Source organism: Drosophila mojavensis, unplaced genomic scaffold (assembly GCF_018153725.1).
Source record: "Drosophila mojavensis isolate 15081-1352.22 unplaced genomic scaffold, ASM1815372v1 contig_80, whole genome shotgun sequence".
NCBI lineage: Eukaryota > Metazoa > Arthropoda > Insecta > Diptera > Drosophilidae > Drosophila > Drosophila mojavensis.
The window spans coordinates 15365421-15382287 of NW_025318906.1; the positions used below are offsets into that span (position 1 = coordinate 15365421).

At 40.2% G+C, this 16867-nt stretch overlaps 3 protein-coding genes, 1 long non-coding RNA gene and 1 other non-coding gene across 8 annotated transcripts; 4 read left to right on the forward strand and 1 right to left on the reverse strand.

The window, feature by feature from the left end:
- The first annotated feature begins 1064 nt into the window (after nt 1-1064).
- LOC6580072 (glyceraldehyde-3-phosphate dehydrogenase 2) lies at nt 1065-2595 on the forward strand. The gene is made up of 2 exons (XM_002005907.4): nt 1065-1256; nt 1337-2595. The coding sequence occupies exons 1-2, from the start codon at nt 1170-1172 to the stop codon at nt 2246-2248; spliced, it is 999 nt and encodes a 332-aa protein (XP_002005943.1). The 5' UTR covers nt 1065-1169; the 3' UTR covers nt 2249-2595.
- A 246-nt stretch (nt 2596-2841) lies between these two features.
- On the forward strand, nt 2842-6065 carry LOC116804158. Its single transcript, XR_006357888.1, has 3 exons — nt 2842-3548; nt 3955-4467; nt 4606-6065. It is a non-coding gene; the product is annotated as an uncharacterized LOC116804158 (long non-coding RNA).
- A 252-nt stretch (nt 6066-6317) lies between these two features.
- On the forward strand, nt 6318-9311 carry LOC6580073 (outer dynein arm-docking complex subunit 4). Of its 2 annotated transcripts, none has more exons than XM_015164078.3 (2): nt 6318-6492; nt 8254-9311. In XM_015164078.3, the coding sequence occupies exons 1-2, from the start codon at nt 6364-6366 to the stop codon at nt 8914-8916; spliced, it is 792 nt and encodes a 263-aa protein (XP_015019564.1). In that variant the 5' UTR covers nt 6318-6363; the 3' UTR covers nt 8917-9311. The 2 variants fall into 2 exon arrangements, with proteins under 2 accessions (XP_015019564.1, XP_002005944.1); XM_002005908.4 differs by lacking the exon at nt 6318-6492 and adding an exon at nt 7386-8157.
- A 922-nt stretch (nt 9312-10233) lies between these two features.
- Nucleotides 10234-16279, reverse strand: LOC26528015 (synaptojanin-1). Of its 3 annotated transcripts, none has more exons than XM_015164079.3 (5): nt 16175-16279; nt 15462-15718; nt 13316-14623; nt 10966-13253; nt 10234-10377 (listed from the first exon to the last, which is right to left on the reverse strand). In XM_015164079.3, the coding sequence occupies exons 2-4, from the start codon at nt 15624-15626 to the stop codon at nt 10983-10985; spliced, it is 3744 nt and encodes a 1247-aa protein (XP_015019565.1). In that variant the 5' UTR covers nt 15627-15718; nt 16175-16279; the 3' UTR covers nt 10234-10377; nt 10966-10982. The 3 variants fall into 3 exon arrangements, with proteins under 3 accessions (XP_015019565.1, XP_015019568.1, XP_015019567.1); XM_015164082.3 differs by lacking the exon at nt 16175-16279 and adding an exon at nt 15994-16010; XM_015164081.3 differs by lacking the exon at nt 16175-16279 and having other exon boundaries at nt 15462-15765.
- On the forward strand, nt 10565-10636 carry Trnae-uuc. The gene has a single exon. It is a non-coding gene; the product is annotated as a tRNA-Glu (tRNA).
- Nucleotides 16280-16867: the final 588 nt, after the last annotated feature.

Below are 16867 nucleotides of genomic sequence, written 5' to 3' on the forward strand. Positions count from 1 at the left end.
TTACAGCATTATTTGTAGAAGCTTTATATATCGTCTCGATGTTGAAAAGAGAAAAGGAATAAAGAGAGAGATAAAAGAGAGTTATGTCAACCTTAAAATATACTATTTTATAGCCTATGGTAATTTATGTAAGCCTTGGATTTTACAAATGGATTACATGAGTAATAAAATTAAAATGTATTTAATTAATCATTAACGCCTTGCACAAAATATAAAATTTTATTACTATGCCATTTCATAAACTGTAGGCTTATTTTTAGAGTTTATTATTTCGATATTAGTTTTGTAATACATTTACACATTTGATCATCAAAAATACATTAGGCCTATTAGCCAAAATAGGCGTAAAGTTACATTTATTGAATTTTCTACGCAACGAATTACAGAAAAAATAATCGAAAGTAATGGAATCAGATTTAGTCACATGTGCGTGACTTTAATTGTGTAATATTTTGTAAGCCGTATAGTAACATTTTCTTCGAATGATAAATGAAATGAAGCAAATTGTTAATGGCCTTTTGTCAAAGTTTTTTTTTTCGATACCAGTATTTAAATTTATAACAGCTACAGATCTTAATTAAAATAGAACGCTAGATGGCTCTAAATCGCTTTCTGAACTACTGCACCCAACGAAAATTTATTGTAGGTTTAAAATAAATGCATATCTCAATGCTAAATTCACTGTTTAAGATTTGTATACAAAACTAAGTTTATACAATTCAAAGCATAACATAAAAACATAATGTTTATGATATTGCAATGTTTAACCATGTATTTATGTCAATACCGTAAAGTTTCTCAATTAGGAAGCTCAAATATTTTAAAAATAAATATCAGTTAATTGCGCGCTCTTAGTTTCTATGTGTGTGTGCGCTTAAGCTTGAAGAGTTGCTATTCTAATATTTTACAGTCACGTGAAGTTGGTGGCATACAAATGCGCGTGCGTCGCATAGCATTCAGCTTTCTAATGCACTCGTTTTGCTCAAACTTGCGTTGTGGGGTGGGCGTGACGTAAACGTCCTTCATTTGACTTTGAACTCGCCAAACGCGAACGCTCTATCTGAAGACTATTTAGCCAGAGCAGTTGCAGTTGATTCCTGACGGGTGAACTGAGCGAAAGTAAAAGTGTGATCCAGGCAAAGTAAAAAAAAAAAAAAGAAAATTTAATCATGTCGAAGATTGGTATTAATGGATTTGGCCGCATTGGTCGTCTGGTGCTGCGTGCCGCCATCGACAAAGGCGCCAGCGTCGTTGCTGTAAGTAAAGAAAAAGCCGCTAAAATGTAATTGCGAAAAGAAAAATGTGTGAAATTTTCTTGGATTTGTGTAATTTGCAGGTTAACGATCCCTTCATCGATGTGAACTACATGGTCTACTTGTTCAAGTTCGATTCCACTCACGGCCGTTTCAAGGGCACCGTCTCCGCCGAGGGCGGCTTCCTGGTCGTCAATGGCCAGAAGATCACCGTGTTCAGTGAACGCGACCCCGCTAACATCAACTGGGCCAGCGCTGGCGCTGAGTATGTGGTTGAGTCCACTGGTGTCTTCACCACCACCGAGAAGGCCTCCACTCACTTGAAGGGCGGTGCCAAGAAGGTTGTCATCTCGGCTCCATCTGCCGATGCGCCCATGTTCGTGTGCGGCGTGAACTTGGATGCTTACAGCCCCGACATGAAGGTCGTGTCGAACGCCTCTTGCACCACCAACTGCTTGGCCCCATTGGCTAAGGTTATCAACGATAACTTCGAGATTGTGGAGGGTCTGATGACCACGGTGCATGCCACCACAGCCACCCAGAAGACCGTCGATGGCCCCTCCGGCAAGTTGTGGCGCGATGGCCGTGGTGCTGCCCAAAACATCATTCCAGCATCCACTGGCGCCGCCAAGGCCGTCGGCAAAGTCATTCCAGCTCTGAATGGCAAACTGACTGGCATGGCTTTCCGTGTGCCCACACCAAATGTGTCCGTTGTCGATTTGACTGTCCGCCTGGGCAAGGGCGCCACCTACGATGAAATCAAGGCTAAGGTACAGGAGGCCGCCAACGGTCCATTGAAGGGCATTCTGGGCTACACCGATGAGGAGGTCGTCTCCACTGACTTCCTCAGCGACACTCACTCGTCTGTGTTCGACGCCAAGGCTGGCATCTCTCTCAACGATAAGTTCGTCAAGCTGATTTCCTGGTACGACAACGAGTTCGGTTACTCCAACCGTGTCATTGACTTGATCAAGTACATGCAGAGCAAGGATTAAATCAATAAATAGCAGATCCAGCTAATACAATGTTAACTTCTCAATACGCACAAACAGGAGGTGTAGCATTTACATAACTATATAGATGAGAAGGCTCCGATATTCGCCCACATGAACACTCAGCCACCCAATAAATACATATACATACACAAACACACTTACACACGCTTATAAGTTTATTGTGACATATGTGAATATGTATGTGCATACATATGTATTAGCATATGTTTTGTATTGTATTTCCAACAGCTCTTCTCTCTCCTGTTTGATGAACCGCGCAAATACAGTTACATCAGTTATATAACCTAATCTCGTTACAAATAAATAAAAATAAAAACAAAAACCTAGAATTTCAGCCTTTTCATTCAATTTATGAAATTGAGTGGGTTCAAAAGGTCTATTGATTTTTCAGCCAGCTGAGAATGAAGGAAGTAAAGATCTCTCTAGTCGCTGAGCTGACTTGGCAACTATCAAACACACAAATGAAATAAATGCATAATAGTGCGTACGTACATACACATATACATATAAAAAGAACATAGGAGACAACTAGAAAATATAAAAATACACATATGTATGTACATATATATTTGTATATATTGAGATTCATAGGTAGATATGTTTGTAAGATTGTCAATGCACCTATATGTATGTAAATAAAATTTTATATATGGACACTCAGGCAAAAGCTGGTTGCTTTGAAACTGCCGGCCAACCAGCATAAATGCCCTTGACATTGAACTTCTCAAAGTGACTCCGTAGGTATGATAAGAATATAGGTAAATATTTTTGTAAGCTTACAGTTATTCTCAATCCATGTATATAACATTTGACATTATTATTAAAGGAGATTTGGGCAGAGGTATCTTATACATTTGGTTGTACGTGTGAAAATTCATGTAGCCTAACAGTGCCATTTTGAGTATAATGTTATTATAAAAGCTTACGTGCAATAGTTACCAGTAAAATGAAATAGAAATGATTAATGAAACGGTCTACACGGTTCGGCTGGATATTAAACGAATGAAGCATATTCCGAGAAAAAATAAAACTATACAATTTCATCATTATTATTATTTGTTACAAATGTCTTAAGCATACTTTCTAACTCGAATTGGGACAACATCGCCCATATTTATTACCAAGTCGTTATTATTATAGTATTTCGAAGTGCACCTATCATTATAAAATTATAATAATCATGATCTTTAATAATATTATTGAGTATAAATGTTTTGAAAATATAAGCTTTATAAATGTTGTGAAAATATAAGCATTACTTAAAAATCAATAATTAATGGTAATTATCCTTATTATTATTATTATTTTATATTATTATTATTATTATGTTACTAATGATTATTTAGCTCAGAATTATAACTTAGAAGTCACAAGATGACAACGATAATAATTATTTAAACAAATTTATTTTGGAATAGTTTTCAATTTTAATATCTTTATTTCAATTCACATAATATAATTATTATTGTATTGTATGTATTGTTAATTATTCGCTTTTTATTATTATAAAATTTCTTTAACAATAAATAAAATTACTATTTAGTTGTAAAACAATTTTTACAAATATATAAATATAATTACAATAATATATTAAAAATATTTACTATTATTAACAATTTAAAAAAAATTAAATTATTATAAATTATAATACATTATTAAAATTCACTTAATATATTTAATATTAGTAACTAAATTTTGGTACATACCACACAAGCTCGCAGGAGAAGAAGAAGAGGAGCTCTTATCACTAGGTGTCCCAGAATGCAACTGAAACGATCTGCAGTGGGCTTCCCTTTATATGGGACAAGCATCACTGATGGTACGATGGAATTGGACTGACCATACAAAATACACATAAAGAGAACTAAGAACTGAGAACTGAGTTGGGCTGCAGAGCTCAAGGCTAAGTTTGATGCTCAATGTGCGATCTAACAGACAGAGAGGCGGTCATATAGAGTATGCTTGAGCTCATTCGTATAGTCTAAGCACTCAGAGCACATAAATGGAATAAAGTGAACTAGCTCTACGCTCTTGTTTGACACTATAGAATATGATTAATTCAATTAAAATGATATATGAAAACAGCAAAGAAAATTATGGTTGTCAAATTATACTAACAAATTAAATAGTAACAGACTAAGGCATAGAGAATTGGAGAGGTTTTCAATTGGCACATACAGTGCCGGAAAACTGAATAGGTTAGACATTTTTCAAGCTTAAAATGTTATATATGTTATATATGTTATTTATATAGAATATACATATATATAACGCATATACATTCTTATATGCAAATACATAAATATATTTATACATATATAAGTCATATTCAACAGGTACCCCCAATATTTTTTAAGGACAATCTGATTGCATGCCGAGCGGATTGCGAGTTGCACCCACAACAATGAAACAATTGAAACGATTAGAAGGCTGCTCCCTTTAGAGACGCCTCAATTTGTCAACAGAATTGGAAATGTCGTAAATCCAAATAAACATGCATTAAACTCTAACCCACATACAATATTTTCGATTATGGCCAACAAGAAGAGGAGCAGACATCGAGTGGATGTGGCGGGCAGACAGACGATTCGGTGCTCTCTTAACTTGAACGTATGCAAATATCATAATTCTTCCATCATGTCTGCAACATCATAAAGCAGCATGGCGAAGGCAGAAGGCAGATGTCAGGTCGACCCAAGACACAACGTTTCAATAGGCCGCAAATATGACTTGGCCTGGCTTGGTCTGGGCTGTCCTAGCCTGTCCTGGTCTGATGGCGCATGTAAGGCAACACTGCAGCCGATTGCTTATGAGGGCAACCGAAACAAAAATTGTTTCGGCATGCCGCGAAGGTTGCTGCCACAAGCAAATGAGTGGGGAACACGCAACGTTTTGCATTTAGTTTTTGGGTGGCGGGGGGAGCATGGAGTGGCGGGGAAGACTGGTGGGAGGGCGGTAGGGCGGTGTCTCAGACATCAAACTTATTTATTTACTCTAAAAACAATACAAGAAAATTAATAGCAATTTGCATAGTTTCATAAATATGTTGCAATAAATGTTCTTAACAAGTGAACACTATTCGGGTTACCATAAATGGGAAAGCCTTTTGGCATTAATAAGGCCTCACCTTTGCCATCTCGTATTGATTGGCCTAAACGTGTTGTCTGTGTGTCTGTCTGTCTGGGTTGCCCTATCAGCCGTCATTTAATTGACTTTGTTTGTGGCTTCATCAGAAAGCCATTTGAGCCAATGTGCGTGCCGTCAATTAAAGTTTGTTAGCGAAACATTCAGTGTCTTTAATTAAGTATTGCTGGGGGCAGGTGTATGCACACACATACATACGTAGGCCGGCAGAAGTTGCATAAAAATTAGCTGCAGTTATTAATTTTTTAGAAAGAGGAGAATAAAGTTGTAGTTTTTTTTGGGGGGAGGTCTGCAAACATGAAAGTAAATTGTTGAGATATTAAAACGAGTTTATTGAAGTTTATTGGGACTTGTCAGCGCATGCAAACCAAGTCACAAAAGCCACAACAACCGACAGCAACAACAACAAAGAAACAACACAACAGAAAGTCAAGAGAAGGCAGCCTACAAAATTATGAAAGAGTAAACGGTTTAGTTTGAAATTGACTACTGAGGCGAGCAGACCGGCGAAGAATTATTATTTAACTATTTTTTTTTTTGTAGATATATATATTCCTTACATATGTAATAGTAAATATGCAGTTAGGCAACAGTGTTTTATAGCAATAAATAATTTTAAAATATAAAAAGTCTAAAGATGATTTAATATATAAATAAAATACAAATTAAAAAAAAAAAAAAAATAAATATTACAAACATGTAATAAAAAAAAATTAAAAATAAACCAAATTAAATGTATGTAAATTACAGAAATAGAATTAAAATATAAATAGTACTACAAAAATATTTGTTTAAAGTATAAAATAATATTATTCAAAAGAAAAATAAAATATAAAAATAAAAGTACTAAATTATTTAATTCAATAAAAATATTTCAAGTGCATTGAAAACTTTAAAAATCCATAACAATTTAGTCTTTTTAAATACTTTAATTTCAAGACGTTTTAAAAATGCCTCGAAAAAAGCAAAAAGTGGATACACTTGAGGAAATTGAAACCACAATTAAATTACTCTGCGATCAGTCCAATAATCATATGAAAGTGCGTGAATATTATAAAGCACTAAAAGGCTACAATAAGGTAAGTGAACAGCAATCGCTTTTGATTTGCTCAATATTTCAAATGCAACGTCTGAAAATTGAAACGAACTGTAGATGGCGCTAGTAAATGTTGGCAAAGCTCATTTGCGAGCGCTGCAATGTTTTGGTATGTTTGCGAGCTTTACTTTAACTGCCAATTGGGAAATTCCTTTAACGGTGGGGCATGAAGAGGATGTGCCGACAAAGTAATACTCTATAAATTAAGTGTGAAAATTCACAAGGATTTCATGAGTTATAGCTAAAATAAGCAAAATTGATTTGGCTTGCATATATATAGCAATTTGAATTGATGGGCAACATATCAATTGTAGTGCATTTATTTATATAGATCTTATTTTCAGCGCGATGTGTTTGGGATTTATTTATAAATTGAGTATATATGTTGATCAGTATCACTAAGAAAATAATAAGCTCATTCATCTTATTCAATATATAATCAAATTTGATAAAATAATCGGTTTGTTGTTAATAATATATAAAATGCAAAATTAAGTTTTTGCACTTAGAACAAACAATGACTAAAACTGAATATCGGATAAGGCTGATAAGGCAAAAACCAACTGCTTTTACTCTTGATTGGAAGAGCCTCGCATACAAAAGTTAGCTGGATGCTGTTATTTCAACGGTATTTCTATGCTCACATGTTCCAATGACTTGAGAGATAATGATAAATATTCAGATTTAATTTGTTATCACTTCAGTAATTCAGCCTTGCACATATCCCAACTTTATGTGGATTAAATTATGGGAATAAGAATAATAGCGAAGCTGTCCTGAAAAATAGATATACCACCTATCATATATATGTATGCATATACGTTGATAATCAAAATCATTTCAATGTCATCAATTTTGGCTCCGCTCCCACGCCACGTGCTACTTCTGGTATTTGTTTTGCTATCGATTGTTAGCCCATATTTAGGGCTGGCCTTAGTTTCCTGGCAACTGGGCAAATGGCAAATCAATTACCGTTTGTTTGGAACTGTCAGGAAAGGTGTGAATTTTTCACACTTGCACTGCGCTTCGAGCTGTTCAATTGGTTGGCTAAGGATTCATTTCTGTGACCATGTCCACGAGTGTGTTGAACACGATTTTGGCTGTGGACAAGGAGCAGGAGCTGCTGCAGAGCTTCATACGCACTGGCGCCGCTGCGGAGGAGGAGTCATTGGATGAGTCGAACAAAAGGTCAAAGGGTCGCAGTCGTGCCTCCCACAAGCCGCCCATCTGGGAGAGACGCGACTCGTATGGCGGCGGCGGCGGTGCCGGCGGTGCTGGCAAATCCTCCTCAGATCGTGCCGCTCGGCGAACCAGCAAGCATCCGGATGATTTGGATGCTGGCGGCTCCAAGCGGGGCAATCGCATCGAGGCCGAACTGCGCGCCGCACGCAAACGCATCGAGGAGCAAATGCTGAAGAAAAAGAAGCCCAAGGAGAACTTCGTGGACTTCTACACGGACAAGGATCGGGCGGCGGCAGTCAGTGCGGGCGCCTTCGACATCAAGCAGAGTCTGCAGATCAAACAGAAACAGGATCGCAACGAGGCGCTGCTCATACCCGACGAGGCCGACATCAGCTCGATCATTGCGCTCGGCTTGAAGGAGATCAAAAATGCAAATCCCGAGAATGCAATACATTTCTTTTGCAAGGTTACAAGACTAAAGAGATGATATATATATATCCATATAGTGAAAGAGATTAAATATATATATTTTGAATTAATTTCAATTTCTCTTCATTCACAGGCATTGGAGCTGAATAACACGGACATCAATGCCCTAATCTCGCGCAGCAAATGCTATTTGCTGCTGGGCGAGGCATCCAAGGCGCTGCAGGATGCGGAGACGGCGCTCGCTGAGGACAAGAACAACATACGCGCCATCTACCAAAAGGCCGAGTCGCTCTACTACCTCGGCCAGTTCGAGCAGAGTCTGATGTTCTTCCATCGCGGCCTGCGCGCACGGCCGGAGCTCGCGCTGTTCCGCCTGGGCGTGCAGAAGACCCAGGAGGCCATTGAGAATACCATTGGCACCAAGACGCGCGCCAATCAGCCGTCGGCCACGGCCAAGAGCGGCGTCTCACGCAAATCGGGCGACAACACGCCCAAGTCACAGGCCCAGTCGCAGTCGCAGCCCGGACGCCAGAGGGCCACCAAGGCGGATCTGGAACGGCGCAATGCACGCAAGCTGCTGGGCGAGCTGTGCGTGGACAAGGAGTACCTGGAGAAGCTGCTGCTGCATCCGGATCTGATACGCGCCGACACCAACACTGAGAATATATCTGCCCTGGCCAAAGAGGCGGTTTGCTTCCTCAACAAGCGCCAGGAGTTCTGGCGCCAGCAGAGACCCTGCACAGCGCTGCCCAATCATAAGAATCTGCCCAATGATGCAATTCCCAAGTGGTTCTAGATGGCCTAACAGTTTAATAATATCAAGTAGACAAAGATCTCTGCTAGACTTCATCATATCACAAGCCTTTATCAAATGCTTCCCTTAGCTAAATAGTTGTAGATTAAAAACTAGATGTGATTAAGTGTTACGTTTTCCGTTTTGATTTCAAGTTAGAAACTAAAAAATAGATAAATAGTGATAATGATGATGATGATAATGATAAAAAAAGATAAATAAAAATAGATAAATAATAAGATCTGATAAATTATTAATATTTATGTTAACTTGATTGGTATTCCATACCAAAGATCTCTCCTAGACTCTTTCAAATCAGAAATGCTTAATAATATTGCTAATAGTTTTCATAAAAAATATAATTGATTAAGTGTTAAGTTTTTTTTTTTTTTTTTTAATAATAAATCAAATAAAGTTGTACTTGAGTCTTTTAAAAATCTTGTGAACAACTGAATATTTTTTTTTATATATATTATATTTATTGATTTGCTTTTCGTTTGGATGATTAAACATTTATACAATTTGCACATTTTGTGTAACATTAACATTTAAATATAGCATTTGCATTTGCATTTTCTTTGATATTCTTTTCGTATATGTATGCATTTGTGTGTGTGTGTGTTGTGTGTGTTTGAGTGCTTTTTGCCTTTAACCAAGTAAAGTCTAATGCAATAAATATGTTTTAGTTGTACAATTCAACTCATTGTAGATATCAACATATGTATAAGGTAAGTTTCTTCACATGATAGAGTTTAGTTTCATTTAATATTTGTTTTATTATACTTATAATTGTTTAGTTTGCTCTTCTTGGGGCAAAGTTTGATAACAGAATTTAGGTTTTTAGTTAGAGCATTGCGTGGCTAAAGCTTTAACTGCAACTAACAAAAGTATTATTTAGCTGTTCATTTTAGTTGTTTTATGTTCATTGTTAATACTTTTGGCTACTATATTTTGTTTATTTCATAATTTGACTAGTACCGGCTACATACATTAAACATAGTTTAAATTTAATTCAATACTTTATTATATTTATATGTTTTTTTTGTTCATTTCGCGCAACATAAATACGTATATAATTATTATTAGTTATTTGGTGCTTTTGTGAGTACGTTCGGCAGGTGTTGGTTAAATAATCAAGCCCTTATTCAACAAAAAAAAAGGGTAAACATTTAACATTTTCAATTTAAATGCAACAAACGAAACAAATTTTGATTTATAATCTTCTCTGTATGCCTTATGTATGCATATAACACCAATTTCGATTTAGTTTTCATTTCAATTTCAATTCAATTCATGCCTCATGACTGACAACTCATGATATCTACAATACAGTTGGCAAAAATATATATATTTATAACATATCTCTTTATAGTTAGTTATGCGACTTCCAACGATAAATACAACAACTCGGAATGTAATATAGTAGACTGCCAGTATATTAAGTATTAAGTGCTCCACAAAGATCTGCAAGTAAAATAATAATAAGAATAGGTTAATATAATTAATTTAAATATAAATATATTACATTGTTTATCTTAAATATCTATTTTATAAAACATTTCTTAAATGCCTTGCTTAACAAAAAATATGTTTGCCAGCTTCTAATGTGCAGCCAGTTTGAAACAAGCATTTAGCTGCCAAGTACCCAGCCTCCCATATGGTCTAGTGGCTAGGATATCTGGCTTTCACCCAGAAGGCCCGGGTTCGATTCCCGGTATGGGAAGGAATTTTTTTTTTTTTTAATTTTTATATTTTTAATTTTTATGTTATCTTTTTAAAATGTATATAATCATATACAGTATATTTATATACTTATAAGCATATACATACTTTTCATAATAAATATATATTGCTACCATAAGCATATTTAGTACACATATGTAAAAATGAATTTAGTACACATGCTAGCAAATTTAGTACACACACGATAGATAATACTCATTTAAAAAGATAGACATTATTAATTCTGTTTATTTTTGGATACACAGATACCTAATATTTTCAATTGAAGCCAATCTAGTCCCAATCCCATTCCCTTCCCAGTTTACTCACCCTGTGGCATCCTGTTTTTAGTTGTTTGTGGGGCGTGTGGGAAGCGGGGGCGCGTTTCCACTACGATTTGGTATTGGCGGTGGTCCACGGCCACGATTGGGCAACGGTGGCGGCGGACCCAGTGGTGCAGCGCCTGCGGGCAAGGGCGGCTGCCGCCGTGGACTATCAACGGCACACATAACTGGCGGCGGTGCCGAGGGTGGCGGATGACGTGGTGCTGGCACATCATCCTGAATCTCCTCGTAGATATTGCTAGTTGTTTCGTAAGCGGTATCTGGCGGCAAGGCTTGCTCCAGCGATGCCTGTTTCGACTGCCGTGTGGGTGTGGAGACGGGCGTCGACTGCTTGCTCTGCATTTGGCGAGGTGGCGTGGGTGGTCCAGAGGGCAGAGGCACCGTAGGCGATGCCTTGCCAGACGAGGAGCCTGACGAGCTCACGGACGTGGCATGCAACGGAGAGCCCGGCTCCGTGGGCGACTGAGATTTCGATGAGGGCGTGGTATCGCCCACCATATTGGGTGGCCGCGGTGGCGCCACCTGCACAGGCTGCAGCGGCACCTGCATCGGCTGTGGCGGCATCGGCGGCTTGTTCGGCTTGGGCACAATGCTGATGACTCCCGCGTGCGGCAAGTGGCGAGGCGAATTCTTTGGTGACATTGGCATGGGCGGACGCGCTGGTGCTGGACGCGTTGGAGGCTGCTTGGGCCGCTGTGGCACCTCTGGCGTCAGCTGCAGCAGCTGCGCCTGCTCCGTCGGATTCGAGCACAACGGTATGGTATTGGAGGTGCACAGCTCGATCTCCCTGTCCACCTGCGCTGGCCAGTCGGGCGTCTTCAGCTCGAAGACCAGCTCCAAGCCACAGACCTGTGAGCTACGCTTGGCAGCTGCGCTGAGCGCCGATTCACCATTGCGGAACGTCACCCACATGGTGTCCTCCACATAGCGCACCAACGTCACTTCACCCATTTTAGAGAGCTCGGCTATGAGAGCTGCCATCACATGTTCGTCATAGATAGTGGGTCCATCCTCATCAGCATCCGCCGACTGCTCGTGCACATGCACCACAATGGTTGAGTCGGGCGGTCCCAGATCACGAATGACCTGGTCGAAGACAGCTCGCCGGCGCTGCTGATCGATTTCCATGATCTCAGCATCGATGATGGCGATGACAGGCCGATGATCGCTTTGCTTCAGCTCGGAGCGTCCGTAGTGGATGAGCTTGCCTGGATTCCAGGCAGCCGTACCGACGCCACCAAAGTCGCTCTCGGCCAATGCTTTGCGGCGACGCCAGAGCACACGATCTGTCCAGGCTGGCGCACGCTGCTTCTCGGACGTGTCATAGTCATCGCTGAACACGTCGTATTTATAGGTCGGATCGAAGGTGATCTCGCCCTCCAGAAACTCGGAGAATACATTGCCGGCCTCCTGTTCCTTGCGCAGCTGATCGAACTCCAACACAGTGCTAAGGTCTCCATTTCGGATGCACTCCTTCAGCTCATCCTTGTCCATGTCGATGCGATAATTGAAATCACCGCACCAGAATACCCAATCATGGGATTTGAGTGTGCGGCCCATGGGAAAAGCCAGTTTGCGCGTGATTTCCGAATAGTCAGCGTTACGTTCGGCCACCTGCGATTGGCCGGCTGCAAAATGGGCGCACACAAAGCACATGGAGCTGCCGTGCAGCACAAAGCGAATTGCGCAGGCGCCCTTATTGCCCGTGGCACCGCCCAGGCCCGTCTTCACGCAGTCAATGGCCACGTCACGTATGTGCGGAGCGTGCTCCGGCCGTATATAGATGTACAGGCAGACGCCCACCAGCTGCTGATAGGTGAGCAGCACGTAGTCATTGTCCCGTGAAATGGTCTTCTGCAGCTCCTCGGCCCACAGCTTGGCATTGTCTGTGCTGGCGGCCATTATATTCGATGCATTCAAATCCACAATTTCCTCAAAGCCAATGGCATAAATATCCACCGGATGATCAGCATGCTCCGATGGATTATTGACATCCACCAGCGCCTTAGAGCGCGCCAGAGCGTGACAGTCGAGCAGCCAGTCGGCCAGCGAATCCTTGAACACAATGCTCTTGAAGTGCTTGCCGCCATTCACATTGTAGGTGCCCACAGCGACGCGTGCCAAGCGTGGACGCACATACTCCGTGTAGCGCTTGCAGAGCTCTCGCAGCGTTGTGGTCGGCGCATGCAGCATGTTCGAAGGCAACAGAATACGCGCTCGATCTGCCAGCTCGGAGCTGAGTGTGGAGCCCACGAGCAGAATATCAATTGCTTCCTGTGGAGTGCATAGATTGAGATAAATGGAGGTCATACCATTTATATTATTTGTCTACTCACCTGCTTGGAATTGTCCAATAGATTGTTCTGTATGGTGCGCGCTGCAGATCGAGCGCCGTCCATGAGCTTGGAGCCGCCTTGGATGGCGCCAGTGCCGGCATAGATCTTGCTCACCTCGTTGCCATTGTTGATCCACATTTGGCGAAAGATCTCCTCGAAGCGCGAGATGTTCTGCTGCTTGCCGCCCATCTTGAGCGCCTCCAGCTGCAAGTTGAGTATGTCCAGACCCAAATATGTCTGCACACAGTTGGTGCGATCCAAGCAGTCCAGGCAATTGGTGCGCACGACGCCGAATTGTTCGCTTATGATCTGCCCATTGGAGGCATGGAAGATGCCATAGTTGGCACCACAGGCCACCATGCGCTCCTTGAGCTTGGCCAGCGCCGAGAAGTTGCCGCCGCGGCACTCCTGGTGATAGTCGAAGACCACATGCGGCACATCCTTGTGCGCGGACATGCCATGGTGTCGCTGGAACTCGTTGCTGAGCATGGCCTCGCCCTCTTTGCTGCCGATGAGGGAGCTGCCCAGCAGATTGACTATCGTCTGGTAGCCGTAGCGCTGTCGCATCATGGTCATGTGACGATCAAAGGCTGCGGCCGAGGTCTCGAATCCGCGCGAGAGCTTCACCTTATGTGAGCCCACCTGTACGCCGGGCTGCTCCCAGAAGAGCGGCACAGAGCCACGCGTCTGCACATGGCTGGTGATCTCCCCATCCACATAGATCACCTGCTCCGTCTCCACAAAGTTGGCCACATAGCCCTCGTCGTTGGTGCCTCGGACATTGAAACGCGTTCCAGCGCGCTCACAGCTCAGCCGCGAAATGATGGCCGCTCGTGCCTGCTTGGCGCCTATGTACACGGTGCGCACCTCCACGGAGCCGCACATGGTCTGCAGCAGCCACGACTGGCAGTCAATGCCGAAGCGCATCAGGTGAATGTGCATCATGCGGTTCCAGAAGAAACGATTGTCCGTCTCCGACGTCTGGTGGCGCCGCTGCGCACACAGCGTAATGTCAAACTTGCTGTTGGACGAGTTGGAGCCGCTGGCCGCGCCCGACCCAGACGCCGACGGATTTGAGTGCGCGAAATAGAAAGTGCCCGAATTGAGCAGCTTGCGCACTTCGCTAATCTTATCCTCGTTCAGCACCGCATTCTGCAGCGAAACGAATGTGGTTTGCGTTATTCGAAATATTTCCACATCGCCAATTTTGCCCATCGATACGCAGCCCGTGACGAGCACCAGAAAGAGCACAGTGCTCTCGCCGGCATTCAGCTGCAGTACGCCCAAACAGCCATAGGCATCGCACACCTGTTGGCGAGTGTAAATATAGATTCGAGTGTTATTATTATAATTATGGCAAATGTGCATATATATAAATAATTGTTATGATAGAATCGCACCAAAAGGAACTAGATATATATGTATGTAAATAATAAATAATCTATTTTTATATACACTATAAATAATAGTAAACTTATGAAATATTTAAAAATTAAAAAAGATAGAAATGGGCAAAAATTCATATTTCGTATTATTGTCTTTTTAATTTAAATTTATTTATTTTTTAAATTTATATTTTTTTAAATTTAAAATTTTGTTGAAACTACAAATATTATTAATAAATTTATAAATTTAATGTTAGAAAATAATAGAAAATCCAAAACATATTTTAATTTAATTATTAAATATTCATTCAATTTTCAGCTATAATTATTGCTAAAATTAAAAATAACTAAAGTAAGCAATTTATATAATAATTGCATTACGTATATTTTTTATTAAGCATATACATACGTAATGCAATCAATATATAAAATGTCTATTGGTATATGAATAGATATGTGGGATAGCGAAGACAAAACTGTTTCTTATTTTCCCCTTTAACATAAATTAATAATTGAGGGCAATTAAAAACTAATTGAGTTACAACGGCTCTTGCTTGTGTATATAATATATAATTATATACAAAAATAAATATATGTATATATGTATAGTTTTAGTTTGTCACAAAATGTGCATTCACATGAATAGAGTGTCTTTGTTATTAAAGCTTATCAAAATGTGCATTTGGAATATATGTATATATATATATATATGTACATACATATATGAATGTATGGAGTATTCCGTCATTTGATACACCTACCTTTGTATACTGCTTGCGTATGACATTTTCCTGCTGCGTCAGTAGCGCACAGACATGGGATTCGAAGAGGATGCAGTCGGTCTTGTTGCGATGCTCCAGCAGAACGCTATGGGGCGAGGGCGGTATTGACTTTTCCAGCACGCGTATCACCTTGGACATCGCCATCGTGTTGTTCCAGTGCCAATCAGCGTTGGGGATAAACTAAAATTTCACTGGTTTGTGCCACTTCAACGCTGCTCAAACAGCGGCCAAAGCATCTGCAAGTAAACATGCACACACACACACATAAATACACACGCAGCGGAAGCACAAAATTTGTATCGTAAGATTTCTTGTGTACATTAATAAAGACAAATATGCATAAAATAATTATCCAAAACTGATGAGCCGTGTTAACAGCCAATTGGCAAACATTAAATGTACGATAAACAAATGCAAACACCGATTGGCAAAGAATTTTCTCCAATACGCCCCCGTTACAATAGCCGCCAGCTGGTGCACACACACACACATCATCACATCCACTATTTACATGTATCTGCCGTTGGCTGATAAAATTGTATAGATTTTTCACATTCCAATACAGTGCAAGAGCTTTTGGCATTTGTTAATTCAAATATGCTTCACAGCAATAAACTGCTACGAAATGCTACTTTGTAGAGTAGCCAACACTTGTTAATAACTGTTAATGGAGCTTTGCGGACAAGTAATACCTTTTTTTTGCGACAATTTAATTGCAATTTTAGTACTTGTATTCAATCGTTCGGAACCAAGACAAATAACTCCATGAGCTGGAGAGCTGAATAAATGAACGTATCCCTGGATTGCGCTCAACTAGTTCAGGTTCGCAAAATCGAACCTCTGTAACTGTTACTGTTAACATTCAAATACTACGGCCACAGACTGTTAAGCTTTTAAACAAAATGACGAATGGTAAACAGCTGAGAGCAATGTAAACAAGAAATTAAACGAAAGTAGGAAGTATTCAAATATTTTACGTTTGAGTGTACCTAAAATTTAATAGAGGCTCCAAAATTAACAGGTTTTAAGCTCTTCAGTAACCAAATCGATATTGCAGTATAATTGTATGTTAAAAGCTAGCCGAAAGTAATCGATTGATTTATTTTATTCTTGGCGTTCGCAAAAAACGTCTTATTTGAATGCGATTAATTTATTGTTATTATTATTTTAGATTAGAATAAGTACTTGAGATAGGAATTCTATTTATAAAGCATATGAATCTGTAAGGCATTGTTTGTAGCACGAGCAAAACGGACTTGAACTTTGCACAAGTTGTAATCGTCATGCCAACATATGTATAGTTTGATAAAATATTTAGTAATTTGTAGTTGTATTTCTAGCTTAGACTGTTATCTAAGTCCCAACGATTTTGTTTGATCATAGCA